The sequence below is a fragment of the Loxodonta africana genome, chromosome 5 (assembly GCF_030014295.1).
Source record: "Loxodonta africana isolate mLoxAfr1 chromosome 5, mLoxAfr1.hap2, whole genome shotgun sequence".
Lineage (NCBI taxonomy): Eukaryota > Metazoa > Chordata > Mammalia > Proboscidea > Elephantidae > Loxodonta > Loxodonta africana.
In genome coordinates, this window is record NC_087346.1 from 144283526 (window position 1) to 144308745 (window position 25220).

Genomic DNA, 25220 nt, shown 5'->3' on the forward strand with positions numbered 1-25220 from the left:
GGGGGTTCATCCTACCTGTATGGCTCTAGGAAGTCTGGAGTCCATGAGAATTTAAAATCCTGTTCTGCATTTTCCCACTTTGATCAGAATTCTGCCATAGAATTGTTGATCAAAATGTTCAGTAATGGTAGCTGGACACCATCCCATTCTTCTGGTCTCATGGCAAAGGAGGCAGTTGTTCATGGGGCCAATTAGCCACACATGTACAATGAACCAGAAGGTAGAACAGAAGCACTAAACACAGTATTAGGCCAGTTAACTGGGATGTCCATGAAACCATGACCCTAACCCTCTAAACCAAGGAACCAAATCCCATGAGGTGTTTGATTGTGCATAAGCAACCTCATAAGCTACTCTTTTTGTTGTTGCTGATGTAAATGTATCTATTACACAACTTTTTCCAATTCAACTTTTTACAGATGTGCAACATGTTGACAGCATTTACAGTAATCAGCTGTGCAACCCTTCCCTCAATCAATGTGATTTTTCTTTCTACCATCACAAACTGAAATTCAGTACTCCATAAGCAATAACCCCACCTTTCTGCCTTCCTCCTATCCCTGGTAACCACTAAGCATTTTTGGTCTCTACACATTTGCCTGTTCTTGTCTTTTTATGTTCGTGAGGTCATACAATATTTGTCTTTTTGTGACTGACTTATTTCACTCAGCATAATGTCTTCAAGCTCTATTCATATTGTAGCCTGTATCAAAACTTCATTTCTCCTGCTGAGTAGTATTCCGTTGTATGTATGTACCACAGTTTGTTTATCCATTTATCTGTTGATGGGCATTTAAATCGTTTCCACGTTTTGGCTATTGTAAATAGTGCTGCAGTGAACACTGGTGTACAAGTCTTTGAGTCTCTGCTTTCAAGTCTTTTGTGTATATACCTAGTAGTGGAATTGCTGGGTCATGTGGTAGATCTTTAGTTGCACCTAACCCAAGCCATGGTGTTTCAGTCACCTCATTTGCATGAGAAAGCTGGACAGTGAGTAAGGAAGACTGAAGAAGAATTGATGCCTTTGAATTATGGTGTTGATGAAGAATATTGAATATACCATGGACTGCCAAAAGAATGAACAAATCTGTCTTGTAAACAGTACAACCAGAATGCTCCTCAGAAGACTTCATCTCACATACTTTGCGTATGTTATCAGGAAGAATCAGTCCCTGGAGAAGGACATTGTGCTTGGTAAAGTAGAGGGTCAGTGAAAATAAGGAAGGCTGTCAATGAGATGGATTGACACAGTGGCTGCAACAATGGGCTCAAGCATCACAAGTGTCATGAGGATGGCACAGGACCAGGCAAGTGTTGGTTCTGTTGTACATAGGGTCGCTGAGTCAGAACCGTCTCAACCGCACCTAACAACAACAATGGTAGTTCTATTTTTAGTTTTTGAGGAATCAGCACACAGTTTTCCACTACTGCTATACCATATTGCATTTCCATCAGCAGTGGGTAGGAGTTCCAATTTTCCCACATCCTTTTTTTTTTTTTTTTGCCAACATTTTTTATTTTCTGTTGGATTTTTTGTTTGTTTGTTTGTTTTTCATCTTAGCCGTCATAGTGGGAGTGAAATGGTATTGTGGTTTTGATTTGCATGTCTGTTTGTTAATGATTTTGAGCATCTTTTCATGTGTTTGGTGGCCATTTGAATGTCCTCTTTGCTGAGATGTCTGTTCAGGTCCTCTGTCCATTTTATGACTGGGTATCTCATCATTTTGATGAATTCGTGGATACTGTTGAGAAGGCTACAGGAGAAATTTTGTTGTGCTTTTAATATTTCCCTGCATCTGAGCACGTAGTTGGCCTTTTGACTTACAGGACACTGAGAATTTGTTCAGGGCTAAGCAGTCCGTTCCCATATTTGACATTAGAAAGCTTAAAACAAAGAATCTACTCCACTGCCCTACCCCCTAATATATATCAGACTTGTCTTTAGTTGCCATCAAATCATCTCTGACTCATGGTGACTTTATGTATAATGGAACGAATGATCCTGTGCCATCTTCATGATCATTGGTATATTTGAGTCCATTGTATCAATCCATCTCATTGAATGTTTCCTTCATCTTCACTGACCCTCTAATTTACCAGACATGATGTCTTCTTCTATCAGTTGGTCTTTCTTGATGATGTGTCCAAAGTAAGCAAGCCAAAGTCTTGCCATCCTTGCTTCTAAGGAACATTCTGGTTGTATTTCTTCTTCTAAGACTAATTTGTTCATTCTTCTGGCAGTCCATGGTATATTCATTATTATTCGCCATCACCACAATTCAAATGCATCAATTATTTTGTCTTTCTTTTTCTTTGTTCAGTTTCTCATGCATATGAGGCAACTGAAAATACCATGGCTTGGGTCAGACACACCTTAGTCATCAAGGTGACATCTTTGCTTTTGAAAACTTTGAAGAGGTCTTTTGCATCCGATTTGCCCAATGCATATCAGACTTAGTGGTAAGAATTTAACATTTGTTTTCCTTTTGCCTTGTCATGTATTTCTAACCTCTGTTTTCTTACAGTGTTTAAGCTACCTTGTAAGTTACCTTGAACCCCTTTGGGAATAAGGCAGGGTGTGAGTAAACAAGTGTCCTGTCTATGTCTTCCTGCCTTGTGTGGTTAATTCTTTCAATCATCATCTAGGAAGTAGAAGCCCAGTTGGAGGAAATGAAGAAGAAATCAGAAAATGAAATAAAGCAGCTGGAAGAAGAGAAAGCTGCCCTAAATGTGAAGCTGCAGAATTCTCTGCTGGAGGTAAGCCCTGTATTAACGCAGTGCTCGGGACTGATGGTGCTGACCCCTGGGACTTTCTGGTTAACTGAGATGCCAGAAATCTCAGGAGGCTGCCCTGGCCTCCATACATGCAGCATCTTAGGAAGAAAGAAAGGGACATTCGACCCAGACAAAAAGGCTGTCTCAGAGGAATGAATTTAACTGAGAGTAACAGAAAGCCTGCTTTACAGAGGCTTAAACAAAGGGGATGAGGCAGTGGTGGTTCAGTGGTAGAATTCTCACCTTTCATGTGGGAGACCTGGGTTTAGTGCCCAGCCGACACGCTTCGTACCCGGCCACCACCCATCTGTCCATGGAGGTTTGTGTAGTTGCTGTGATGCTGAACAAGTTTCAGCAAAGCTTCCAGACTAAGAAGGACTAGGAAGAAAGGCCCATCTGGAGCAACAGAGGAAGAAAGAGAGTCAGGAATAGGAAATGGACGTGTGGCTAACTGCCTCCTTTGCCACAAGACCAGAAGAACTGGATAGTGCCCGGCTACCATTACTGAACAATTTGATCGAAGATTCTGTAGAAGAATTCTGATCAAAGGGGGGAAAATGCAGAATAGAATTTTAAATTTTCATGGACTCCAGACTTTCTGGAGCTATGGAGACTGGATGAACCCCTGAAACTATTGTCCTGAGATAATCTGTAAACCTTAAACCAAAAATATCTCCTGAAGTCTTCTTAAAACCAAGTAATACTTTAGCTTAACTAGTAAAGAACGTCTGCCTTGAGCATTATGCTTTTTTAAGAACTATCTATATGGAATCAAAGTAACAACAGCAACTCTAAAAATTAGATAGGAACCTTAGGGGCAGTGAGTTTATGATAAGAAGAACTCAGAAAAGGAGGGTGAGAATGGTTATATAACTCAAAGAATGTAATCGGTGTCACTGAATTGTACATATAAAAACTGTTGGTGTATGTTTTGCTTTGTATATTCTTAACAACAGCAACAACAAATAAATAAATAAAAAGAAAGGCCTGGCGATCTACTTTTGAAAATTAGCCAGTGAAAACCATATGGATCAAAATGGTCTGACCCATAACCTATCACGGGGATGGCACAGGACTGGGCAGCACTTCGTCCTTTTGTGCCTGGGGTCCCCATGAGTTGAGGGGAGTGATTCGTCAGCAGATAGCAACAACAACGTATTTGCTCTCTCTCTGTTCCTTCCCCTTCCCTCCTCGTACTTAGCAGGGTGCCTGACAAGTGTTAGGTTTTCTATAAAGGCTTGTTAACAATGTCTGAGTTTTCTTTATCGTTATTGGCCTTGTCATTTTCAAAGTCTAGAGCAGGAAAGGCAATCTGTTCAATTGATATGTATTCCAATTAGTTGACTAGTAATATCATCATGAATAAGGATTTACAATTTAACAAAACCTACTAGCCAGTCTTCCCTCATGTTACCTTTACAATTCTTAAATAGTGTTCCTTTTCTTTACCAACTAACTTTTCCCCAAAAGAAATACTTTACCAATTAGCTTGTCCCTGAAAGAAATAGCATAGCCTTTCAGGAATGATACGAAAGGCAATGAAAACCACCCTGCAGATCTAGTAGAGGTATATGTCTGTAACTAAATTTTAAAAATATGGAATACAGTAAACCTGTTGTTGTTAGTTGAGTTGATTGCGTCGTGTGGCGACCCATGTGTGCAGAGAACTGGTCCACAGGGTTTTCAAGGCTGTGACCTTTTGGAAGCAGATCACCAGGTGTGGGTGAGTTCAAACCACCAACCTTTTGACTGTACTTGAGTACTTAACTGTGCCACCCAAGGACTCTATAAACCTGTTAGGCACATCTTTTTTTGGAAAGACTAAGCAACTAGCCAGTTAGAAATGGCATTTCTGGAAGCATTTTTGGAATTTGTTTAATGGCACACTTTCCCCAGAACTGACTGATCGGGAGAATTGACCCGCCACGTTAATGACCATGTCCATGAGATATGACTTTTCCTTCCCTAGTATTTCTTTTCTTCTGCTTAGGTTTTAAGGCTGGAAGAGTTTATCCAACAAAATAAGGTTCATCCCCAAAAAGCTGAGGAAAGTCCCCAGGAATTAGACTGCCAGCACCGCAGCATTTTAGAGACCCAGGTAACTGCCAACTTTTTCTGCTTTAATTAAGGATATTTCTCTTCTCCATTTCAGCATGTCAGCATCTCCAGTGACACGCTGACGTTAATGGGCTCCTTTATTTCCCCCTCAGCACTGCCAACATGGCTGAAAAAAAGTCACCACATAATCCATTTGCAAAAACCACAAAGAAAAGAGAGTTCTGAGTAATGACCCACGTGGTTTGAAAAAGAACAAGGCCTGTCAGATTAATCTTCTCTCCCTCTTTGAGAGCAGGCTGGCAGGCAGGGAAAGGGGGCCCTGGACTAGCTCGGGGCCTTTGATTCTGCCAGCATGAGCTGCAGCAGTCGCGATAAGGGTCCCCTTGCTGCATGCTGCCCACAGACGTCTGTGATCTCATTTACCGTCACAATAGCCCTGCCCTGTCAGGACGCTCCTTGAGGGCAGGAACTAATTGTCTGTCTTCCTGGCACATGGTAGACACTCCATTAACATCTGCTGCATGGATGATGTCAGAAGCAAATAATTCTTGTGTAGGCAGTGTTTGACGACAGTTTGTTTATCGTACAACTTGTTTGTCAGTTTGTCCTACTGTGGTGGCTTGCGAGTTGCTGTGGAGCTGTACATCTCAATGGGGTCTCCCATGGTGGATAGGTTTCAGTGGAGCTTTCAGACTAAGACGGAAAATTAGCCAGTGAAAGCTTTATGGATCACAACAGGATGTTGTCCAGCTTACTTACTTTGGACACGTCATCAGGAGGAGGGATCCACTGTTAGAGAAGGACATCATGTTTGTGAAGTAGAGGGCCCATGAGGACATGGGGGACTCTTGGTGAGATGGATTGGCACATTAGGTGCAACAGTGGACTTAAACATGTTGGTGATTGTGAAACATGTTGGTGATAATAAGGATGGCAGAGAACCAGGCAACATGTTGTCCTGTTGTACATAAAATTGCCATGAATCGGAGTCAACTCGATGGAAGCCAACCACAGCAGTCAGTGTTAGAATGACCCCTTGATCCCAGCTTCCGTCTTAGTCTTTGCAGCCGGAGCCACCAGAATCCACTGTTATTTTTATGCTGCCTCAGATTTTCAGTCCACTTCAGACCCCAGGTGGGAGAACACTATGGGTCTGAGTCTGAACTCACCACCTCAGCCTCTGTCTCTTATGAACCCACTTGCCATGTTCCTGAATGACCTTGGGAACTACAGTCATCTCCCTCAACCCCATCTTCCAGGCCTCAGGCCCTGCCAACAGCCTTCATGGCGCCCTCCATTGAGATGACCTGTATGTAACGACACACATGGGCTAAACATGGGCAAAAAGTACTGGACATGGATTTAAACAATAATGGAAGTTTGGGAACTGGCCAGTTATAGAGCTCTGTCCCATTTGTGACATCCTTGCAACTTCATACCAACCCTACAATGTGCCTGTTTTACAAAGGAGGAAACTGACGGTCAGAGGAGTTAGGTGACTTGCCAAGGTCACAGGCAGGTAAGCATCCAGGCCAGGACAGAACCTGCCTCTGTGGCTCTTATCACCCACTTGCTGTAAGAGCATCACATTCCCAATAAAACTGTTTGCTGTCAAGTTGATTCTGACTCATAGCGACACCATGTGTGTCAGAGTAGAACTGCATTCCAGAGGATTTTCAATGGCTGATTTTTTGGAAGTAGATGGGCAGGCCTTTCTTTCGAGGTGCCTCTGGATGGACTTGAGCCTCTAACCTTTCGGTTAGCAGCCGAGCATGTTAACCACTTGTACCACCCAGGGACTCCATCATATTCCAGGATGCCTGAAGTCTAAAAGAGTCCCCAGCTGTGTCTTGGGGTCCTGGAGAGCAGCCAGGACTCCCAGCATCCCCTCCTCTGACACCCAGGTGAGGGCAGAGAGTCGTGAGCAGTACCGGCTGCCCCTGGTGAGCCTGGAGGAGAGGGCTTATGATGCAGAGCACCTTCATTGATGGGCTGGCGCCTTCCTGACCCAAGAGCGTTGCCATCCTTTCTGAGATTTCTGCCTGACAAACACCAACACATTGTCCTTCTGCCTCACTTTCTCAAGAGCCAGTCCCATGAGCTAGCATTCTTCTGGGAGAACTTCTGGCTTCAGGGACAGCTGAGTGCTTTACCAGCACCTGCAGGATTTCCCAGAAAGCTTGTTCCCCAAATATTCGGCTATTTCTTGCCTTCTCAAAGTGACTGCGGCAGGGAGGTGGAGCGGAGTTGGCTGGGATCCTCAACGATGAGATTAAAACAAGCTTAATAAGCTGGAGAATAAATAAATAATGCTGTTCCGGAAGCTTTCGTAGTGGACTGTGCGTTTATGAGGGAACACAAACACATGGAATTTCCAGGGCTGTTGAATAAGGGTTTAGCAGAGTGAGTAGAACTGGCATTCACTCATTTGTATATCACTTCAGCTCAGGGCTTCTTGACCACGGCACTGTGGACATTTGGGCTGGATAATTCTTTGTTGTGGGGGCTGTCCTGTGCATTGTAGGATGTTTAGCACCATCCTTGGCCTCTACCTACCCATTGCCAATGGCACCTCCACACCATTGTGACAACCAAGAACGTCTCCAGATATTGTCAAATGTCTCCTGGGGGCCAAAAATTGCCCCCAGTTGAGAACCTCTCTTGTAGCTAAAAACGAATCCTGGAGAAGTTCAAAGTACAAGTGCCTGTTGACAACCACTGGTTGATCCACCGTTAAACTCAGCCGCCATTCAGCCTTCTTGGTTCAGAGCACTGTCCCTCGCTGGGCTCGGTTTCTGAGAGAAGTGCAGACTCCTCCTGCCCAGAGTTGTAAGAGAAACCTCTATGACTCTCAGTTCCATTTAATTCAACTCAATATGCACGTTATTCATTCATCCCACAGTCATTTGTGGCATACCTGGGATGTGCCAGCCGCTGAGCTCGATGCAGGGGGGCAGAAATCTGCATATACAAACAGCCTTAAAACCGCGTTCACGTTTTGTAATAGAATTAAACATCTGGTGCTATGTTTTATATTAGGCAACTATTATGCACTTTGCAAGTATTGATTCTTTTAAATTAAGTTCTTTTAAAAAATAGGTTATCCATGTATATAGTACAGAATTAAAAAGGTATATAAACATATACAGTGAAAAGTGTCCCATAGGCCTCCCTTCCCAGTTCCTTATCCAGGGGCAACGATTTTATATCTCTTCTTGTATGTCTTTTCAGAGCTATTCTGTATATGTTACTGTTAGTTGCTGTTGAGTCAGCTCCGACTCACGGCGACCCCACGTACAGCAAAATGGAATTTTGCCCAGTCTTGCACCATCTTCACAATCATTGATATTCTCAAGTCTATTGTTGCAGCCACTGTGTATTTTGAGTGACCTCCAACCCAGGGAGCTCATCTTCCAGCACTATATTGGATAATACTCTCTTGTGAGCCATAGGGTTTTCACTGGGTAATTTTCAGAAGTTGATCATCAGGCGTTAATTTCTTGTCTGTCTTAGTCTGGAAGCTCCGCTGAAACCTCTCCACCATGGATGACCCAGCTGGTATTTGAAATGCTGGTGGCGTGCTTTTCAGAATCAAAACAACATACAAGCCACTACACAAACTGATAGATGAGTGGTGAATTTCGTATATATGCAGGCATAATCATGGATATATATATTTTTTTCCACAAATGATAGCATACTGTCCTGTAGTCTTCTTTTTTTAAGTTAAATTGTTATAGTTTGGAGACTGTAACACATCTCTACAGTTTCATATCCACTTCATTTATGTTTTTTTAAAGAAACAAAACAAAAAACAACTACCTAGTTCTCCCTTTTATGGACAACCATAATATAGTCTTTCTTTTTTGATGGACACTTGGGTTGTATCTAATTTTTTGCTATTATAGATAATACTTTGATGGATAGCCCTGTAGAAGGAGAATAGTGGAGTATAGTAGTTGAGTGAGCTTGCTCCTGAACCAAATACCTGGGCTCTTACTGGCTGGATAATCTTGGACAAACTATTTAACCTCTCTTCGCTTCACCTTCCTCATCTGTAAAACTGGGGGGGGGGGGGGGGGAGCGGTCCTGCCTACCTCAGAGGTTTTTTGTGAGGACTGAATAAGTGTATGTTCAGCATCTGAAATAGCACCCAGCACACATGGGTACGCAATAGGTGGTAACTCTTATGTTGTAGATATGTCCTTTCTCGTATATAAATACTTGCAGAGTCAAAGGGTATATGCATGTGTTAGCTTCCTAGGGCTGCCATTTCAAAGTAGCATAAACTGGTTGGTTTAAAGCAACAGAAATTTATTGTCTCACAGTTCCTGGTGGCTGGAAGTCTGAAATCAAGGTCTCAGCAGGCCCATGCTCTCTTTGAAGGCACTAGGGGAAGATCCTTCCTTGTCTCTCCTAGCTTCTGGTGGTTCCTGGCAATCGTTGGCATTCTTTGGTTTGTACTGCATCGCTTCAATATCTGCTCTGTCTTCACATGGCTGTATTCCCTCTGTGTGTTTCTCTGTGTATCTTCTCCCCTATTTATAAGGACAGCTGTCATACTGGATCAGAGCCCAACCTATGCCAGCATGACCTCATGTTAACTCAACTAATTACATCTACAAGGACCCAATTTCCAAATGAGGTCACATTCCAAGGGTTACGACTTTAGCATATGTTTTAGGGGGGACACAACTTAACCCCTAAGAGTACATTTTTAACTTCGATAGATGTTGCCAAACATTGCCTTCTGTTGTGGCTCTTCCATTGTCCACTCCCACCAGCTATTCGTGGGAGAACCTGTTTCTCCACAACTTTGCCAATACAGTGAGTGACAAAATGTTTCAACTTTGCCAGCCTGATCAGAGAAATATTTTTATTGCAAGCCAACTATATGCCAGCCAATTGAGTCTGAGGCTTTGCCTGGGTCCTGGAGGTACAAAATCCTAGAGAAGTTCCCAGGTCAGTCTACAGAGATGTGTGAGCCGCATAGTTATATCTGTAACAATACAAGAAGCAGAAGTTGTGCAGAGGAGGATTAGAGGGCTTGGACAATCTGGTACCTTATCTGTTGGTGGAAACAGGGATGCCAGAACTTCCACAGTAAAGTTCTTGCTGGATTGAGGCTATAAAATTTAAGTTTGCTCAAGACTCAGGGTTTCAGTTTACACCCTTAGCTGTCCTTCCAAAGCATTTCAGTGAGTCAGGAGAGACAGAAATAATAACACCAACTGAAAGTGGACTTTTTGCTCTGCTCACAGAACATGCAGAGAGAAGGGTGCCAAACCTAGGTGTAGCTGTCCCCACCAAAGTTAGCTGGGACTTCACTGAGCCTTTTGTCCCCATCTCTCATGTCCAGTCTTGTTTGTCTTAGATTCAGCATAGTTGCATTCGTTGGTTTCCAGGAAGCCATTTCCGTCTTGGTAATTCTGGAGTAAAACTTTATTCTGGAAGATTTTTCTGGTGCCTGGGTCACACTGAACTTGGGGGCAGGGGAAGGTAGAAGTTGTCATAGACGCTCCTGCCCACACCCTCTCTGGAAGGAAAAGGAGAGTCATTTGCGGTAATTATTATCAAATGGTGTGGCCTCAACAGGTATTAGTGAGTGCTGTCACTACACAAGGCACAGGACTCGGTGCTTGGTGAACAATGCCCAGTCCAGGTCTCTGAGAAGTTCAAATTCAAGGGGGAGAAGTAAACCAGTAAACCAGTTGCTACTGAGTTGTTTCTGACTCGTGGTGACCCCGTATGCATAGAAGTAGAACTGTGCTCCACAGAGTTTTCAGTGGCTGATTTTTGGGAAGTAGGTCACCAGACCTTTCTTCTGAGGTGTTTCTGGGTGGACTCAAACCTCCAACCTTTTGGTTAACAGCCAAGCATACTAACTGGTTGCACCACCCAAGACTCCAGAGGAAATAAATATTTACTTAAACAATAACCTTGGTGTGATAAATGTTGTAGTGACAGTAGAAGATCCTTGTGCCATCCAGAAGGGACAGTGCATTTTCTGCCTGAGAAAGTCCAGGAAGGTTTTACAGAGGAGTCCCTGGGTGATGCAAATGGTTAGCATATTTGGCTGCTAACTGCAAGGTTGGAAGTTCAGGCTCACCCAGAGGGGTCTTGGAAGAAAGGCCTGGTGGTCTACTTCTGAAAAATCAGCCACTGAAAACACGATGGAGCACAGTTCTACTCTGACACACATGGGGTCACCACGAGTTGGAGTCTACTCAATGGCAACTGTTATGTAGTTAGGTAACATCTGTCTGGATACTGAAAATTGAACACGATTCACCAGGAAAGGGCATGCCAGGGGCAGGAGCAGCGTGTGAATGGTGCCACATCAAAATCTCGGAGGCCTATGGGTATTCAGAGGCTCTCCCAGGCCTAAGGAGGATCCTCGGCTCAGTGGGGGCCCGGCGTGGTGTGCTGAGCAGCTGTCACCCTGTACCGTGCATGGATGGACGACCATGTGAATCCAAGAATGTTAGCTGTCCTGGGGGTCAGCAGACAAGTGGTCACTGAGCTCTTAAACAACTGTGACATCCTGAGATGCCTCCCACGTCCACAGGTCATAAGGGGCCGATGCCCTCAACCTCGTGTGAGTTGAGGGGTCTGGTTCCATCTGACACATTGCTCTAGAGATTCCACTCCATGGAGAAGACATTCCTGTCATTGGGGCAGATTCGCTGGAGCACGAGAAGGCAGCACAGGGCAGGGGACAGCTCTGGTATACGGGCTAGGACATGAGTTCAGCCCCAGCTCTACCCCAGACTTGGCTCAGAGACCTCTTTAATCTCCTGCTTGTGTGGATAAAAATCATCCCAAAATGTTAGTTTTGTAGTACTTTATGCATTCATACTCTTTGGTTTCAACATGGCATCCCACTGCTCTATTTCATGAGAATGACAAGGATATTTTATCAGGAAATTACAAAAGTTTGATTTTGTATATCACTTTTCATCTATTGGTAAATACTTTTGGCTTAAATTTCAAGTAATATGCAATCAATACATACCTTAAGTGACATTTTCATGTGATCAGAAATAGAAGTCAGCAACATGTAAAAAAAACAATTGGCACAGCGTGCTTACAAAAATAACACACGGGGAGTTCCATGGTTGGCAAAAACACATAACACATGCATTATTTGCATAAAAATACAGTAATACTTTACATGTATTAACTTAGTTCACATTACAACACTATGAAGTATGTATTATTATTGTCCCCATTTAACAGGTAGGAACACTGAGGCCCAAAGGATCATACCAGGGCCCATACTCTTCACCATGATACTGTGTTGTTCTTAGTTGCCACCGAGTGAGCTCCAAGTTATGGCACCCTCTGTACAACAGAATGAAACACCGCCCAGTGCTGCACCGTCTTCATGGTAGTTAGGGGGCTTGAGTCCATCGTTACTGCTGCTGTGTATTGAGTGGCTTCCAACCTACAGGGCTCGTCTTCTAGCACTACATTGGACAATATTCTGTTGTGATCCACAGGCTTTTCGTTGGCTAATTTTTGGAAGTAGGTCACCAGGACTTTGTTCCTAATCTGTCTTAGTCTGGGAGCTCCACTGAAACGTGTCTGCCATGAGTGACCCTGCTGGTGTTTGAAATACTGGTGGCATAGCTTCCAGCATCATAGCAGCACTCAAGCCACCACAGTATGACAAACTGGTAAACAAGCGATGGTACATTACTATACTGACTCTCTTTGGGAAAATGCTGGTGATAAACCCTGCCCTCCAAACCCCAGAAACTCATGGTAATGAACGGAAGAAAGTGTATGAAGGCATTTCTCAAAACTTAAAGATTGTCTAACTGTAAGGTGACATTATAGTACCTACTGCTGTTCCGGGAGTCGTTTCGGCAACACTCTGATTGCATTAGGTGCCCTATTTTAAGATGTACGTAATACTACCTTTGAAAGATTGTCAGCTGAACTTGAGAATGACTTTGAATATTCCCCTCCAGGAGCTTTCTTGGGTGTGCGTATTCCTTTAAAATAGAAACAAGACAGAAGAGGCTAAATGGCCGGAAGATGAAAGATGGAGACCTAATGTGAACGCAGGTTTAAAATAAGCAGCCATTTGCTCGAGAGGAGCGGGGTGGGGGCGGGGGGAGGCTTTTGGGGGTGTCAGTTTGAGGAGAGGCAGAACTGTTTGTTTTTCTGGTGCATGCTATTTATACCCAGATCACTTTAGCACTGGAGAGAGCCCTGGGCTGAACCTGGAAAAAATGCTGGATGGGGAACCTTAAAGAATCAGGATATATTGGGTATGACTCAGTGTTATTCCTGTTAGTAGGCTCAGTGGGATCCCAATCAGATAACCAAAAAAGGAACAGCTGAAGAGCTTTCTATTCGGAATTCAGAGAAGAGGGGACAAATGAAACTAGTATTTTATCGTTGTTACGTGCTGTTCAGTCTATTTCGACTCATAGTGACCCTATGTGACAAAGTAGAACTGCCTCACAGGGTTTCCTAGGCTGCAAATCTTTACAGGAGCAAATCACCAAGTCTTTTCTCCTCAGAATGGCTGGTAAGCTCGAACCGCCGATCTTTGGGTTAGCAGCTGACCACTTATCCATTGTGCCACCAGGGCACCTTGAAATGAATATTATGGGGTTTGAAAGTGCTAGTTCAGCCAACTATTCATCTCCACGGTCAAATTCCTTTCTAAATACTCCAACGGCAGCCTCTCTCTTTCTAAATAATGGACTTTGACCCAAAACTCCAGGTACACAAGCAGGGGTAGAGGAAGGTTGTGGCCCCAACTGAAGAACCAAACCCGTTGCCGTCGAGTCACTTCCAACTCTTGGCGACCCCATGTATTACGGAGTAGGACTGTACTCCGTAGTGTTTTCGTGGCTGTAATATCTACAGGTGGAATCCCTGGGTGGTACAAATGGTTAAGCACTCTACTACTAGCTAGAAGGTTGGCAGTTCGAACCTACCCAGAGGTGCCTTGGAAGACAGCCCTGCTGATCTGCCTCCAAAATGTCACAGCTTTGAAAACCCTATGGAGCAGCTCTACTCTGTAGTCAGAATGCATTCCGTGGTGAGTAACAACAACAACAATAATCTTTACAGAAGCAGGTCACCAGGCCTTTCTTCTGCGGCCCTACTGGGTAGGTTCGAACCATCAGTCTGTAGTTTAGTAGTCGAGCACAAACTGTTTGCAACACCAGGGACCTTGTTGTGGCCCCAGCCCTTGGGAACAAGGATGAGGGTTTTTGTTATCAGAAAATTCCATCAGAGGACTCTGTATTTGTCTGGATGGCTGGGCAGACCACAGCCGGACTATCACTCTCAGTACTTCCTCCTCAGCCCATTGCATCTGACTTCACCCACAACACTCCACCCAAACTCTTCTCACCAGGCTGCCAAGGGCCTCAATCTTCACATCCGGAGGGCCAGAGCACCCTGTATTCTGTTCCAGCTGGGCTTCTCACAGCGTTGGACACACTTCCCCCACTCATTCTGAAACTGCCTTGAGACCAATGAGTAGGTGCCCTGCAGGATTTTATCTTAGAAAATTAATAGAGAGATACTCAGGTTTGTCAGCATAAACTCATTTAGTTTGTTGCAAGGTAATCATGCAGGGCACGCAAGTAAGACCTCACAGCATTTACTTGGAACCAGGGAATCACAATTACAGTGTTAATTTAATGGTTTGAGTTTGAACTTTTAGACCTCAGGTTTTTACCTTTAATGAGAGGTCTCTGGAGGAAGGTGTAACCACGGCTTGAATTTGGGTGAGGTCCCTTATACATAGGGTCCAAGGTCGGCAGCTGTGGACAGAATTTCAGTTCCATCTCCTCCTTCTCTGCGTGAGCAGAAATTTAGGGTTTATATGTGAATTTGTCACCTTGGTTCCACATGACAAGGGCCAGTGAGGCGTCAAAGATTAGTGTGTTACGTCTTTTCTGTAGGGTGAGAGAGTAGCCAAATGACACATCTTCCCTTCAAGGGTAGAGATTAGGGGGATTGTTTAGATATGTGTTATGTTTTCTTGTGTCAGACCATGCAGGGTCAACGTGAATTTAAAGGTTGTTTACGTTCTTTAAGTGCTTCACATGTTTCTATGTTTAAGTTAAGGAATTTTCTAAATAACTTCCTAATGACTTACAGTTAATGTTAGAGAGCCTCACAGGCATAGACATCTATTTCTAAATTCATATTGTTGTTGTTGTTAGGTGCGATCAAGTGGGTTCTGACTCATAGTGACCCTGCGTACAACAGAACGAAACACTGCCTGGTCCTGCACCATCTTCACAATTGTTGCTGTGTTTGAACCATGGTTGCAGCCGCTGTGTCTGTCCATCTCACTGAGGGTCTTCCTCTTTTTCACTGACCCTCTACTTTACCAAGCATGATGTACTTCTCTAGGGATTGGTCCCTCCTGATAACATGTCCAAAGTATGTCAGCCAAAGTCTTGCCATCTTCGCTTCTAAGGAGCATTCTGGCTGTACTTCTTCTAAGACAGATTTGTTCGTTCTTCTGGCAGTCCACGGTATATTCAATATTCTTCACCAACACCACAATTCAAAGGCATCAGTTCTTCTTCCACCTTCCTTATTCATTGTCCAGCTTTCACATGCATATGAGGTGATTAAAAACACCATGGCTTGGGTCAGGTGCACCTTAGTCTTTCAAGTGCCATCTTTGCTTTTTGACACTTTAAAGAAGTCTTTTGTAGCAAATTTGCCCAGTGCAATGCAGTAAAATGAGTTCTCTTATGTGGCCTTTTGAAAACCCTGGTGGCATAGTGGTTAAGAGCTATGGCTGCTAACCAAAAGGTTGGCAATTGGAATCTACCAGGCACTCCTTGGAAACCCTATGGGGCAGTTCTTCTCTGTCCTATAGGGTCGCTATAGGGTTGACCACGGCAATGGGTTGGGTATGTGGCCTTTTGCCTTGGTTCTTTGGAAAAACAGCTTGAGGGATTTTCACCCCAAACCCCGAGGAGTTACCTTTGCCCTAGTTTTCTATCCCAGAGGGTTTGTTACTTTTGTCCAGGTTGATTGACATTTCCTGGGTAAACTGTAAACAACTGGGTTTGATACTTTTTGTCTGGTGCTGGGCTACAGCCTATCCTCTGTTCGGTATGCACCTTGCAAGGATTGGTCAATAGACTATGCAAATGAAGTCTGTAGTCTACTATGCAAATGAAGTGTCTGTGGCTTACCTAAAGGGATTGGTCAGTTCGTAGCCCCCGCTGGGAGAGACTATGCCTTGAAATTGACAGAGTTGTGTGTGTGTATATATATATATGCAGCCAACCGCACAGAGGGTTTTGAGACAGAAAGAAACAGGAAGAAAAGCAGCAAGAAGACACAGAAGGAAGAAAGAAGAACCAGAGAGAGAGGAGAAAAGGAGCCACCTAAAAGAGCTGTAACACAGGTCAAGGGCTATAACACTGAAGACAGCAATAGGCCTGGAAGGGGTCCTGTGGCAAAGTCAGTGACAGAAGGGAGGGCCAAGAGGAGTCTGCCCTGCGGTAGGAGGGGGGAGGGGAGTCAAAAGGAGCCTATCCTGCTGAGAAGACCTAAGAGAGAGCTGTCCTGTATGGAAGAAGGGAGACTTTGCCTGCATGCTTCCTGATCCTGATCCTGATCCTGATCCTGATCCTGATCCTGATCCTGATCCAGAGTTGCAGCCTGCTGATTCTGGTCCCGAGTTGTACCCTGTTACTTCCTTAATAAACCACTTAACTGTAAGTACAGTTGTGAGCTCTGGGAGACGTTGCAGCAAATTGCTGAACTGAAACAGAGGAGGGAAGAGTGCTGAGGGGAAGGAGAGTGGCCGGTGTAGGAGATGGCATGGTACAGCAGCTTGGAGAATGTGGAAATCTGGGATATATTTGACCTCTGCCTCAGAGGAATTAGCTTTGTGCTGATTCCTACATTTGAAGTTATTCATACAGTTGCCTTTGAGTAGATTCGGACTCACAGTGACTCCACAGAGACTGGAGAAATCCCAAGAGTGTGGCACCCGGACACCCTTTTATCTCAGTAATGAAGTCACTCCTGAGGTTCACCCTTTAGCCAATGATTAGACAGGCCCGTCAAACAAAATGAGACTAAAGGGGGACAATGGCCCAGGGGCAAGGACTAGAAAGCAGAAGGGGACAGGAAAACTGGTAACAGGGAACCCAAGGTCAAGAAGGGAGAGTGTTGACATGTCATAAAATAATATGTGTACTAACTGTTTAATGAGAAGCTAGTTTGTTCTGTAAACCTTCATCTAAAGTACAACAACAACAAAAATTAGCCCTTGGCTGGAGGATGGTTGAGAAACGCTGGAGTCATTCTCTAGCAAATCATTGGGAGATGGTCATCTTCTCCTTCTTTGAGAAGGACAGGCCCTGTCTCTGGTGTCCTGAGGGCTGGGGACAAGTGAATAGAAACACAGGGATTGCTGAGTTCATCTCCCTGCTGATTTGGGGGAAACTCAACAGCCTTCACTCTCAGGTTGATTTCGAGAAGCCATTTTGCAGCCATGGTCTCAGCAGTGCGCTTGCACAGCGTGTTTGAACTTCCCTCTGGTTAGACCGCTATGCTGGCATCTGGTGATGGTCCCCTCACACTACACTGAGTGCCAGTGCAGTGACATGGGAAGACGAGGATGGGAAGCCAGACGTTCTACGGTCCAAGTCTTCGTGCCACCCTCCTGTGGCCGTGTGACATGAGACAAGTCACTGGACTTCTCCAATCTTACGTTCCCAGCCTATAAAACAAGGGTAATGGGGTTCTTCCTGCCTAGCTTACCGAGTAGTAAGCATCCATGAGGTGATGCATGCAGATAGACAGATGTAATGTAGCTGGAGACATGGTAGTCATCCTGGAGCATCAGGCCTTTGAGCACCCTCTTCTCATTATTCAGGTTGCTTCTCCCTTTGTCCTTGATCAGGCTGGCCAGATCTGCGGGTCCCATCTACTTTTTTCCTATTTCATTAATTTTGTCTTTCTTTGGGATTATTCTGTTCTTTTTCTGACTTCTTGACTGTTTGCTAATAAATACAATTAAGGCTCTAAATTTCACCCTGAGTGCATGTCTTAGCTGTATGCCAAAAGTTTTGAAGTTCAGCTCGTATTTTTTTAACCTACGTCCTTGTTGCTTTTTAATTTTATTGCAGTGTCGTCAGGTAACATGGCCTGTAGAATGTCAACACCTTAAACTGCTGAGGTTTACTTAAAGCAGTCTAAAAGGAGGGCAGGTTCGTTTTGTTTTTTTTAGTGTTTGCTATGTACATATGGAAACCCTGGTGGTGTAGTGGTTAAGTGCTATGGCCCTAAGCAAAAGGTCAGCAGATCAAGTCCACCAGGCGCTCCTTGGAAACGCTATGGAGGGCAGTTCTACTCTGTCGTATAGAGTCGCTATGAGTCAGAATCGACTCAAAGGCAATGGGTTTAGTTTTTGGTTTTTATGTGCATGTATTCTTGGTTTGATATTTAAAGTATGTATTTGAATCCTAGCTCTGCTTTATTCACTGTATGACCTTGGGCAAGTTACATATCCTTTCCTGCCTCTGTTCCATCTTCTTTAAAATGGGTTGATAGTGCCCATCTCATGAAATTGTGAAGACTTTATGATTTAAAAATATAAAGAGTATACAGCGCTGCCTGGCACGTACTTTGTTATTAGGTGCCCTTGAGTCAGCTGTGACTCATAACGACCCCTAATGTACAACAGAAGAAAATTGTGCCCCGTCCTGCTCCATCCTCACAACTATTGCTATTTTTGAGCCCATTGTTGCAGCCATTGTGTCAATCTATCTTGTTGAAGGTCTTCCTGTTTTTAACTGACCCACTACTCTACCAAGCATGATGTCCTTCTCCAGGGACTGGTCCCTCCTGTTATCATCTCCAAAGTATGTGAGACGAAGTTTTCCATCTTCATTTCTAATGAGCATGCTGGTTGTACTTGTTCCAAGACAGTTTTGTTCACTCTTCAGGAAGTCCATGGTATAATCAGTATTCTTCGCCAGCACCATAATTCACAGGCATCATTCTAAGCATCATAAAAATGTTAAAAAATGTTAGCAGCTATTATATCCTTTTTTAACTATTGCGTTGTTGTTAGGTGCCCTCAGGTAGGTTCCAACTCATAGAGACCCTGTGTACAACAGAACGAAACAGTGTCTGGTCCTGTTCCATCCTCACAATCATTGTTATGCTTGAACCCATTGTTGCAGCCACTGTGTCAATCCATCTTAGAGAATCTTTCTCTTTTTCACTGACCCTCTATTTTACCAAGCATGGTGTCCTTCTCCAGAGACTGATCCCTCTTCATGACATGTCCAAAGTATGTGAGCCATAGTCTTGCCATCCTTGGTTCTCACAAACATTCTGGTTGTACTTCTTCCAAAACAGATTTGTTTGTTCTTTTGGCAGTCCATGGTATATTCAATATTCTATCCCAGCATCACCATTCAAAGGTGCCAATTCTTTGGTGTCATGGATCGAATTATGTCCCCCAAAAATGTGTATCAGTTTGGCTGGGCCATGATTCCTGGTATTGTGTGATTTTCCTATATGTTGTGAATCCTGCCTCTATGATGTTAATGAGGGAGGGTGGGCGGCAGTTGTATTAGTGAGGCAGGACTCAATCTACAAGATTGGATTGTGTCTTGAGCCAATCTCTTGAGATATAAAAGATAGAACCAAGCAGAGAGACAGGGGACCTCATACCACCAAGAAAGCAGCACCAGGAGCAGAGCGCGTCCTTTGGACATGGGGTCCCTGGGCCTCAGAAGCTCCTCGACCAGGGGAAGATGGATGACATGGACTCTCCTCCAGAGCCGACGGAGAGAGAAAGCCATCCCTTGGAGCTGACGCCTTGAGTTTGGACTTTTAGCCTACTTTACTGTGAAGAAATAAATTTCTCTTTGTTAAAGCCATCCACTTGTGGTATTTCTGTTATAGCAGCACTAGATGACAAAGCCAGAATTTGGTACTAAGAGAGTGGGGTGCTGCTCTAACAGATACCTAAAATGTGAAAGCAGTTTTGAAATTGTGAATCGATAGAGGAGCAGTGGCAACAAAAGGCCAGCAGCAGCAGCGAACCAGCAGCAGCAGAACCAGGAGAACAGCGCCAGACAGTTCTGCAGACAACCCACAGAGCGAGAGAGCTGAGTGCCTGTGTGCAGGAGGCTTCCTAGCAGAGTGGGGTACCTCCAGGACTTATTGGCGGGCTACAGAGCTTTGGAACACTTGCCCCAGCAGGGCAGATGGTGGGCATGAGGCCCAAGGAGCTGAGAGGCCAAGAAACCAGGAAACAGAAGCTGAAGAGATAAGGAACACAAGAAGCTGAGCTGCCTCAGTCTCAAAAGGTATAGCTATGACCTCAGGGTTTTCAAAGGGTGGATCGCCCTGGCCTCTGGTATTTCTAAGGGTGGAGTCACTACTCAGATGGACTAGGAAAATGGTGCCCCTAGAGCCAAGGGAGCAAAGTTGCTGAAGCCCAGGGCCGAGGGGCCTCCACTCAGAATCCAGAGAGCATGGCCAATACCTTTTGGTTTTCTGTCTCCAGGTCTTTGCACATGTCATTATAATATTTTACTTTGTCTTCTCAAGCCACTCTTTGAAATCTTCCATTCAGCTCTTTTACCTCATCATTTCTTCGTTTTGCTTTAGCTACTGTACATGAAAGAGCAAGCTTCAGAGTCTCTTCTGACGTCTATTTTGGTCTTTTCTCTCTTTCCTGTCTTTTTAATGACCTCTTGCTTTCTTCGTGTATGATGTCCTTGATGTCATTCCACAACTCGTCTGGGCTTCGATCATTAGTGTTCAACACGTCAAATCTATTCTTGAGATGGTCACTAAATTCAGGTGGGATATACTAAAGGTCGTACTTTGGCTCTCATGGACTTGTTCAGATTTTCTTCAGTTTCAACTTGAACTTGAGTATGAGCAATTGATGACCTGTTCCACAGTCAGCCCCTGGCCTTGTTCTGATGATGATATTGAGCTTTTCCATCATCTCTTTCCACAAGATAGTTGATTTGATTCCTGTGTATTCCATCTGGTGAGGTCCACATGTATAGTTGCTGTTTATGTTGGTGAAAAAAAGGTATTTGCGATGAAGAAGTCGTTGGTCTTGCAAAATTCGATCTTGGGATCTCCGGCATCATTTCTATCCCAAGGTTATATTTTCCAACTACTGATCCTTCTTTGTTTCCAACTTTTGCATTCCAATCACCAATAATTATCAATGCATCCTGATTGCATGTTTGATCAATTTCGTACTGCAGAAATTGGTAAAAATCTTCAATTTCTTCATCTTTGGCCTTAGTGGTTGCTGTGTAAATTTGAATAATTGACTGGTTTTCCTTGTAGGTGTATGGATATTATCCTATCACTGACAGCATTGCATGTCAGAATAGATCTTGAAATGTTCTTTTTGATGATGAATGCAATGCTATTCCTCTTCAAGTTGTTATTCCCAACATAGTAGACCATGTGTTTGTCTAATTCAGAATGGCCAATACCAGTCCATTTCAGTTCACTGGATATCGATCTTTATGCTTTCCCTTTCATTTTTGGCGATTTCTAACTGTCCTAGATTCATACTTTATACATTCCACATTCTGATTATTAATGGATGTTTGCAGTTGTGCCAGGTACGGGATCATCACAAGCGTTATCATCCAGGCCTGCGAGCTGTGCGCCGGTAGTGGATTGGCTGGGACTCGTTCTCCGTGGCTTTGGGGTTTGAATAAGCCCTGGGTTGAGTCAGGGAGGGTAGACTGTACTTCCAAAACATGGCTTGTCCAGTGATAGAACTCTCACTCCTCGTGCAGAAAACAAAGGTTCAAGTTCCGGCCAGTGCACCTCATATGCAGCCACCACCCATCTGTCAGTGGAGGTTTGTGTGTTGTTGTGATTCTCAACAGGTTTCAGCAGAGCTTCTGATGAAGATGGACTAGGAAGAAAGGCCTGGAGATCTACTTCCAAAAAATCAGCCTATGAAAACTCTGTGGATCACAATGGAGCATTGTCCAGCTGATGCAGGACTGGGCAGTATTCCGTTCCATTGTACACGAGGTCGCCACGAGTCAGGGGCTGACTCGTCAACAGCTAGCAACAGCAGATGTACTTAATCCTATCTCGCGATTGTTTTTGCCTTAGGAGCCATGCTTAAAGCTGAATGAACCATCTCAGACCCTGCCCAGAAGAGAAGAATTTCAAGACAAGTTAGCATCTGAAGGAGTTACCAGCAGTAACGAAGAAGAAAGGTACAGGAGGATATGCGGGCCTCTGAGTGCACCAATGAGTGCACCAATGAGGAATGAGAACTCATTCATTCATTTGTTCATTCGTTCATTCATTCATTCATTCCTCAAGTATTTATCACTGCCCCTTGCATCATGCTTAGGAAGGGAACAGGCCTACATATTCTATGACTTCAGCACAGCTATGGGCTTTACATAAATTATCTCATTTAATTGTCACACTGTTCCAGAGAGGCCATTGTATAGATTAAGAAAACAAAGCACAGGAGGCTAATAAACCTGCCCAAGATTTAGACCCAGACTGGCCCCAAACCTCTGTTCCTTACCCTTCTGCCCTTGGCCACAATGTAGAAAACTGGAACTCTTATACATTGCAGGCAGGGCTGTAAAATGGTACAATCACTTTTTTCTGAAAATGTTAAACAAACACACCAGCAAGTCACGCCTAGCTATTTAAGCCCAAGAAATGAAAACATACATCCTCAAAAATACTCGTACAAGAATACTTTCAGCAGCTTGATTCATAATAGCCCAGAAGTGTAAATAATCCAGAAGTCTATTGGTAGGAAAATAGACCAATAAATTGTGGTATATTCATATAACAAAATATGAACTACTAACATATGCAACAATGTGGATGAATCACGGAGGCATTATGTTGAGTGGAAGAAGCCAGACACAAAAGAATACACAGCACATAATTCTATTTGTATATTGTTTAAGATCAGGAAGAATTCACCTGTAGTGATGGAGCCTGGGCTGCCTATGGGTGGTTAGATTGACTGAAAGGAGCTCGAGGGAGTTTTGGGGTAATAAAGATGTTCTGTATATTGATTGCGTTGTTGGTTTCATGGTTGTATATATTTGTCACAAGGAGCCCTGCTGGTGCGCTGGGCTGCTAACTGAAAGGCTGGCAGTTCGAACCCACCCAGCAGTTCCAGGGAGAAAAGACCTGGCAATCTGCTCCTGTAAAGATTTCAGCTAAGGAAACCCTACTCTGTTCTATAGGGTTTCTATGTGTCTGAATTGACTTGACGGCACACGACAACAACATATATTTGCAAGACTACTTGAAGTTCCCACTTAAGATTTGTGCATTTCATCTTATGTAAATTTTTCATCAACAAAATATTTTGACACAGTAATAGCTGAACCCCTACTCTGGGAGGAAAACCAGGCCCTCCCTAAGAATCTGCAAGTAGAGCTTACCTGTCACGCAGATCCAGCCTGACATGCGACTTGTCACTCTTGTTCCGGGCTGCTCTTCCCCGCTTCTCTGCTGACCACCTCTGACTATCTCCTACCCTTGTGTTTATTTCATACCCTGAATTCAGACCCAGGTATCCCCTGCCCACTGGTCATTAAAGATGGCTGCATTTAGCGTACCTCTTGAAAGAATTATAATACAGAGAAAGAAACCTTTTCTTCTTATTAAGTGTTTAGATCTTTATATGGAGTCCCTGGGTGGTGGAACAGTTAACATGTCCAGCTGTTAACCAAAAGGTTGGAGGTTTGAGTCCACCCAGAGGTGCCTTGGAAGAAAGGCCTGGCAATCTACTTCTGAAAAGTCAACCATTGAAAACCCTATGGAGCACAGTTCTACTCTGACATACATGGGGTCGCCATGAGTCAGAGTCGACTTGATGGCAGCTGGTTGATTTAGTTCTTTATTTGTTCTTACTTTGTGCCAGGCACTGTATTAAGCATTTTACAAATATTAAGTCATTAACCCTTATAAAAATCCCTGTGAAAGGTACCATTTTTAACACTATTTTACAGATGAGGAAACTCAGGCCAGATAGTTTAAAGAACTCATCAAGGACTCGTAACTAGTCCATATTTTACACAAGTAACACTCATCTTCTACATTTGTTTGCCAACCACTCCCTCCTGTGAGATTTTTTTTATTATTATTATTGTACTTTAGATGAAGGTTTACAGAACAAACCATTTTCTCATTAAACAATTAGTACATGCATTATTTTCTGACATTGGTTACCAACCCCAAGACATGTTAACACCCTCCCTTCTTGATCTTGGGTTCCCTATTACCAGCTTTCCTGTCCCCTCCTGTCTTCTAGTTTAGTCTCATTTTGTTTTATGGGCCTATCTGATCTTTGGCTGAAGGGTGAACCTCAGGAGTGACCTCATTACTGAGCTAAAAGGGTGCCTGGGGCCATACTCTTAGGGTTTCTTCAGTCTCTGTCAGGCCGGCAAGTCCTGTCCTTTTTTTGTGAGTTAGAATTTTGTTCTACATTTTTCTCTAGCTCTGTCCAGAGCCCTCTATTGTGATCCCCATCAGAGCAGTTGGAGGTGGTAGCCAGGCACCAAATAGTCGTACTGGACTCAGTCTGGTGGAGGCTGTGGTAGATGTGGTCTCTTAGTCCATCGGACTAATCTTTCCCTTGTGTCTTTAGTTTTCTTCATTCTACCTTGCTCCTGATGGGGTGAGATCAGTGGCATATCTTAGATGGCTGCTCACAAGCTTTTAAGACCCCAAATGCTACTCACCAAAGTAGAATGTAGGACATTTTCTTTATAAGCCGTGTTATGCCAATTGAGCTAGATGTTCACCAAGACCATGGTCCCTCCTGTGAGGTATTTTTGTAAGTGTGCTCTGCTAATTTTTTTGCAGCAACATGTAAAACCAAAAAAAAAAAAAAAAAGATTGGCATAGCAGGGCTTACAAAAATGCCTCTTGGGGGCAAGGGGAGAGAGTGGTTGGGAAACGAATGTAGAAGGCATGCATTATTTGTGTAAAAATATGGTAAATACCAGAGCTGGAACATGAACCTGGGCAGTCTGGTTATAGTGAGCATGCTCCTACCATCTTGCCATGCTGCTCCTAGCATCCTGTCCTTCCTGTCAGGGGTCCCTGCTGACTGTATCTTCCTTAACCCCCAGCCTGCATTCACAGTGGTGGACCTTCTCACTTCTGCCAGGCTAGAGTCTCCATTCTCATGCCCTTTCTCCCCATTCCAGGGCCCTAACCCCCTTAACTTTTTAGGCCCCTGACTTCTGGATTCTTGCCAGAGGAAGCAAACCATGACTTACATCCTGTGATCTCTGCAGCCGTGCCCAGCATTCAGCACCCTCTTATATCATTATACAGGATAAACACATAACATCCCAGTTGAAACTAATTAC

The 25220-nt window shown here is 43.9% G+C and overlaps 1 protein-coding gene across 1 annotated transcript in view; it reads left to right on the forward strand.

Moving 5' to 3' along the window:
* LOC100662570 (protein FAM184B) overlaps positions 1-25220 on the forward strand; it is a 162593-nt gene that overhangs the window by 123555 nt on the left and 13818 nt on the right. Inside the window, exons 7-9 of the mRNA XM_064286320.1 lie at positions 2647-2757; positions 4766-4873; positions 21970-22076. Coding sequence (XP_064142390.1) covers positions 2647-2757; positions 4766-4873; positions 21970-22076 — 326 coding nt within the window. The remainder of the gene's footprint in view (positions 1-2646; positions 2758-4765; positions 4874-21969; positions 22077-25220) is intronic.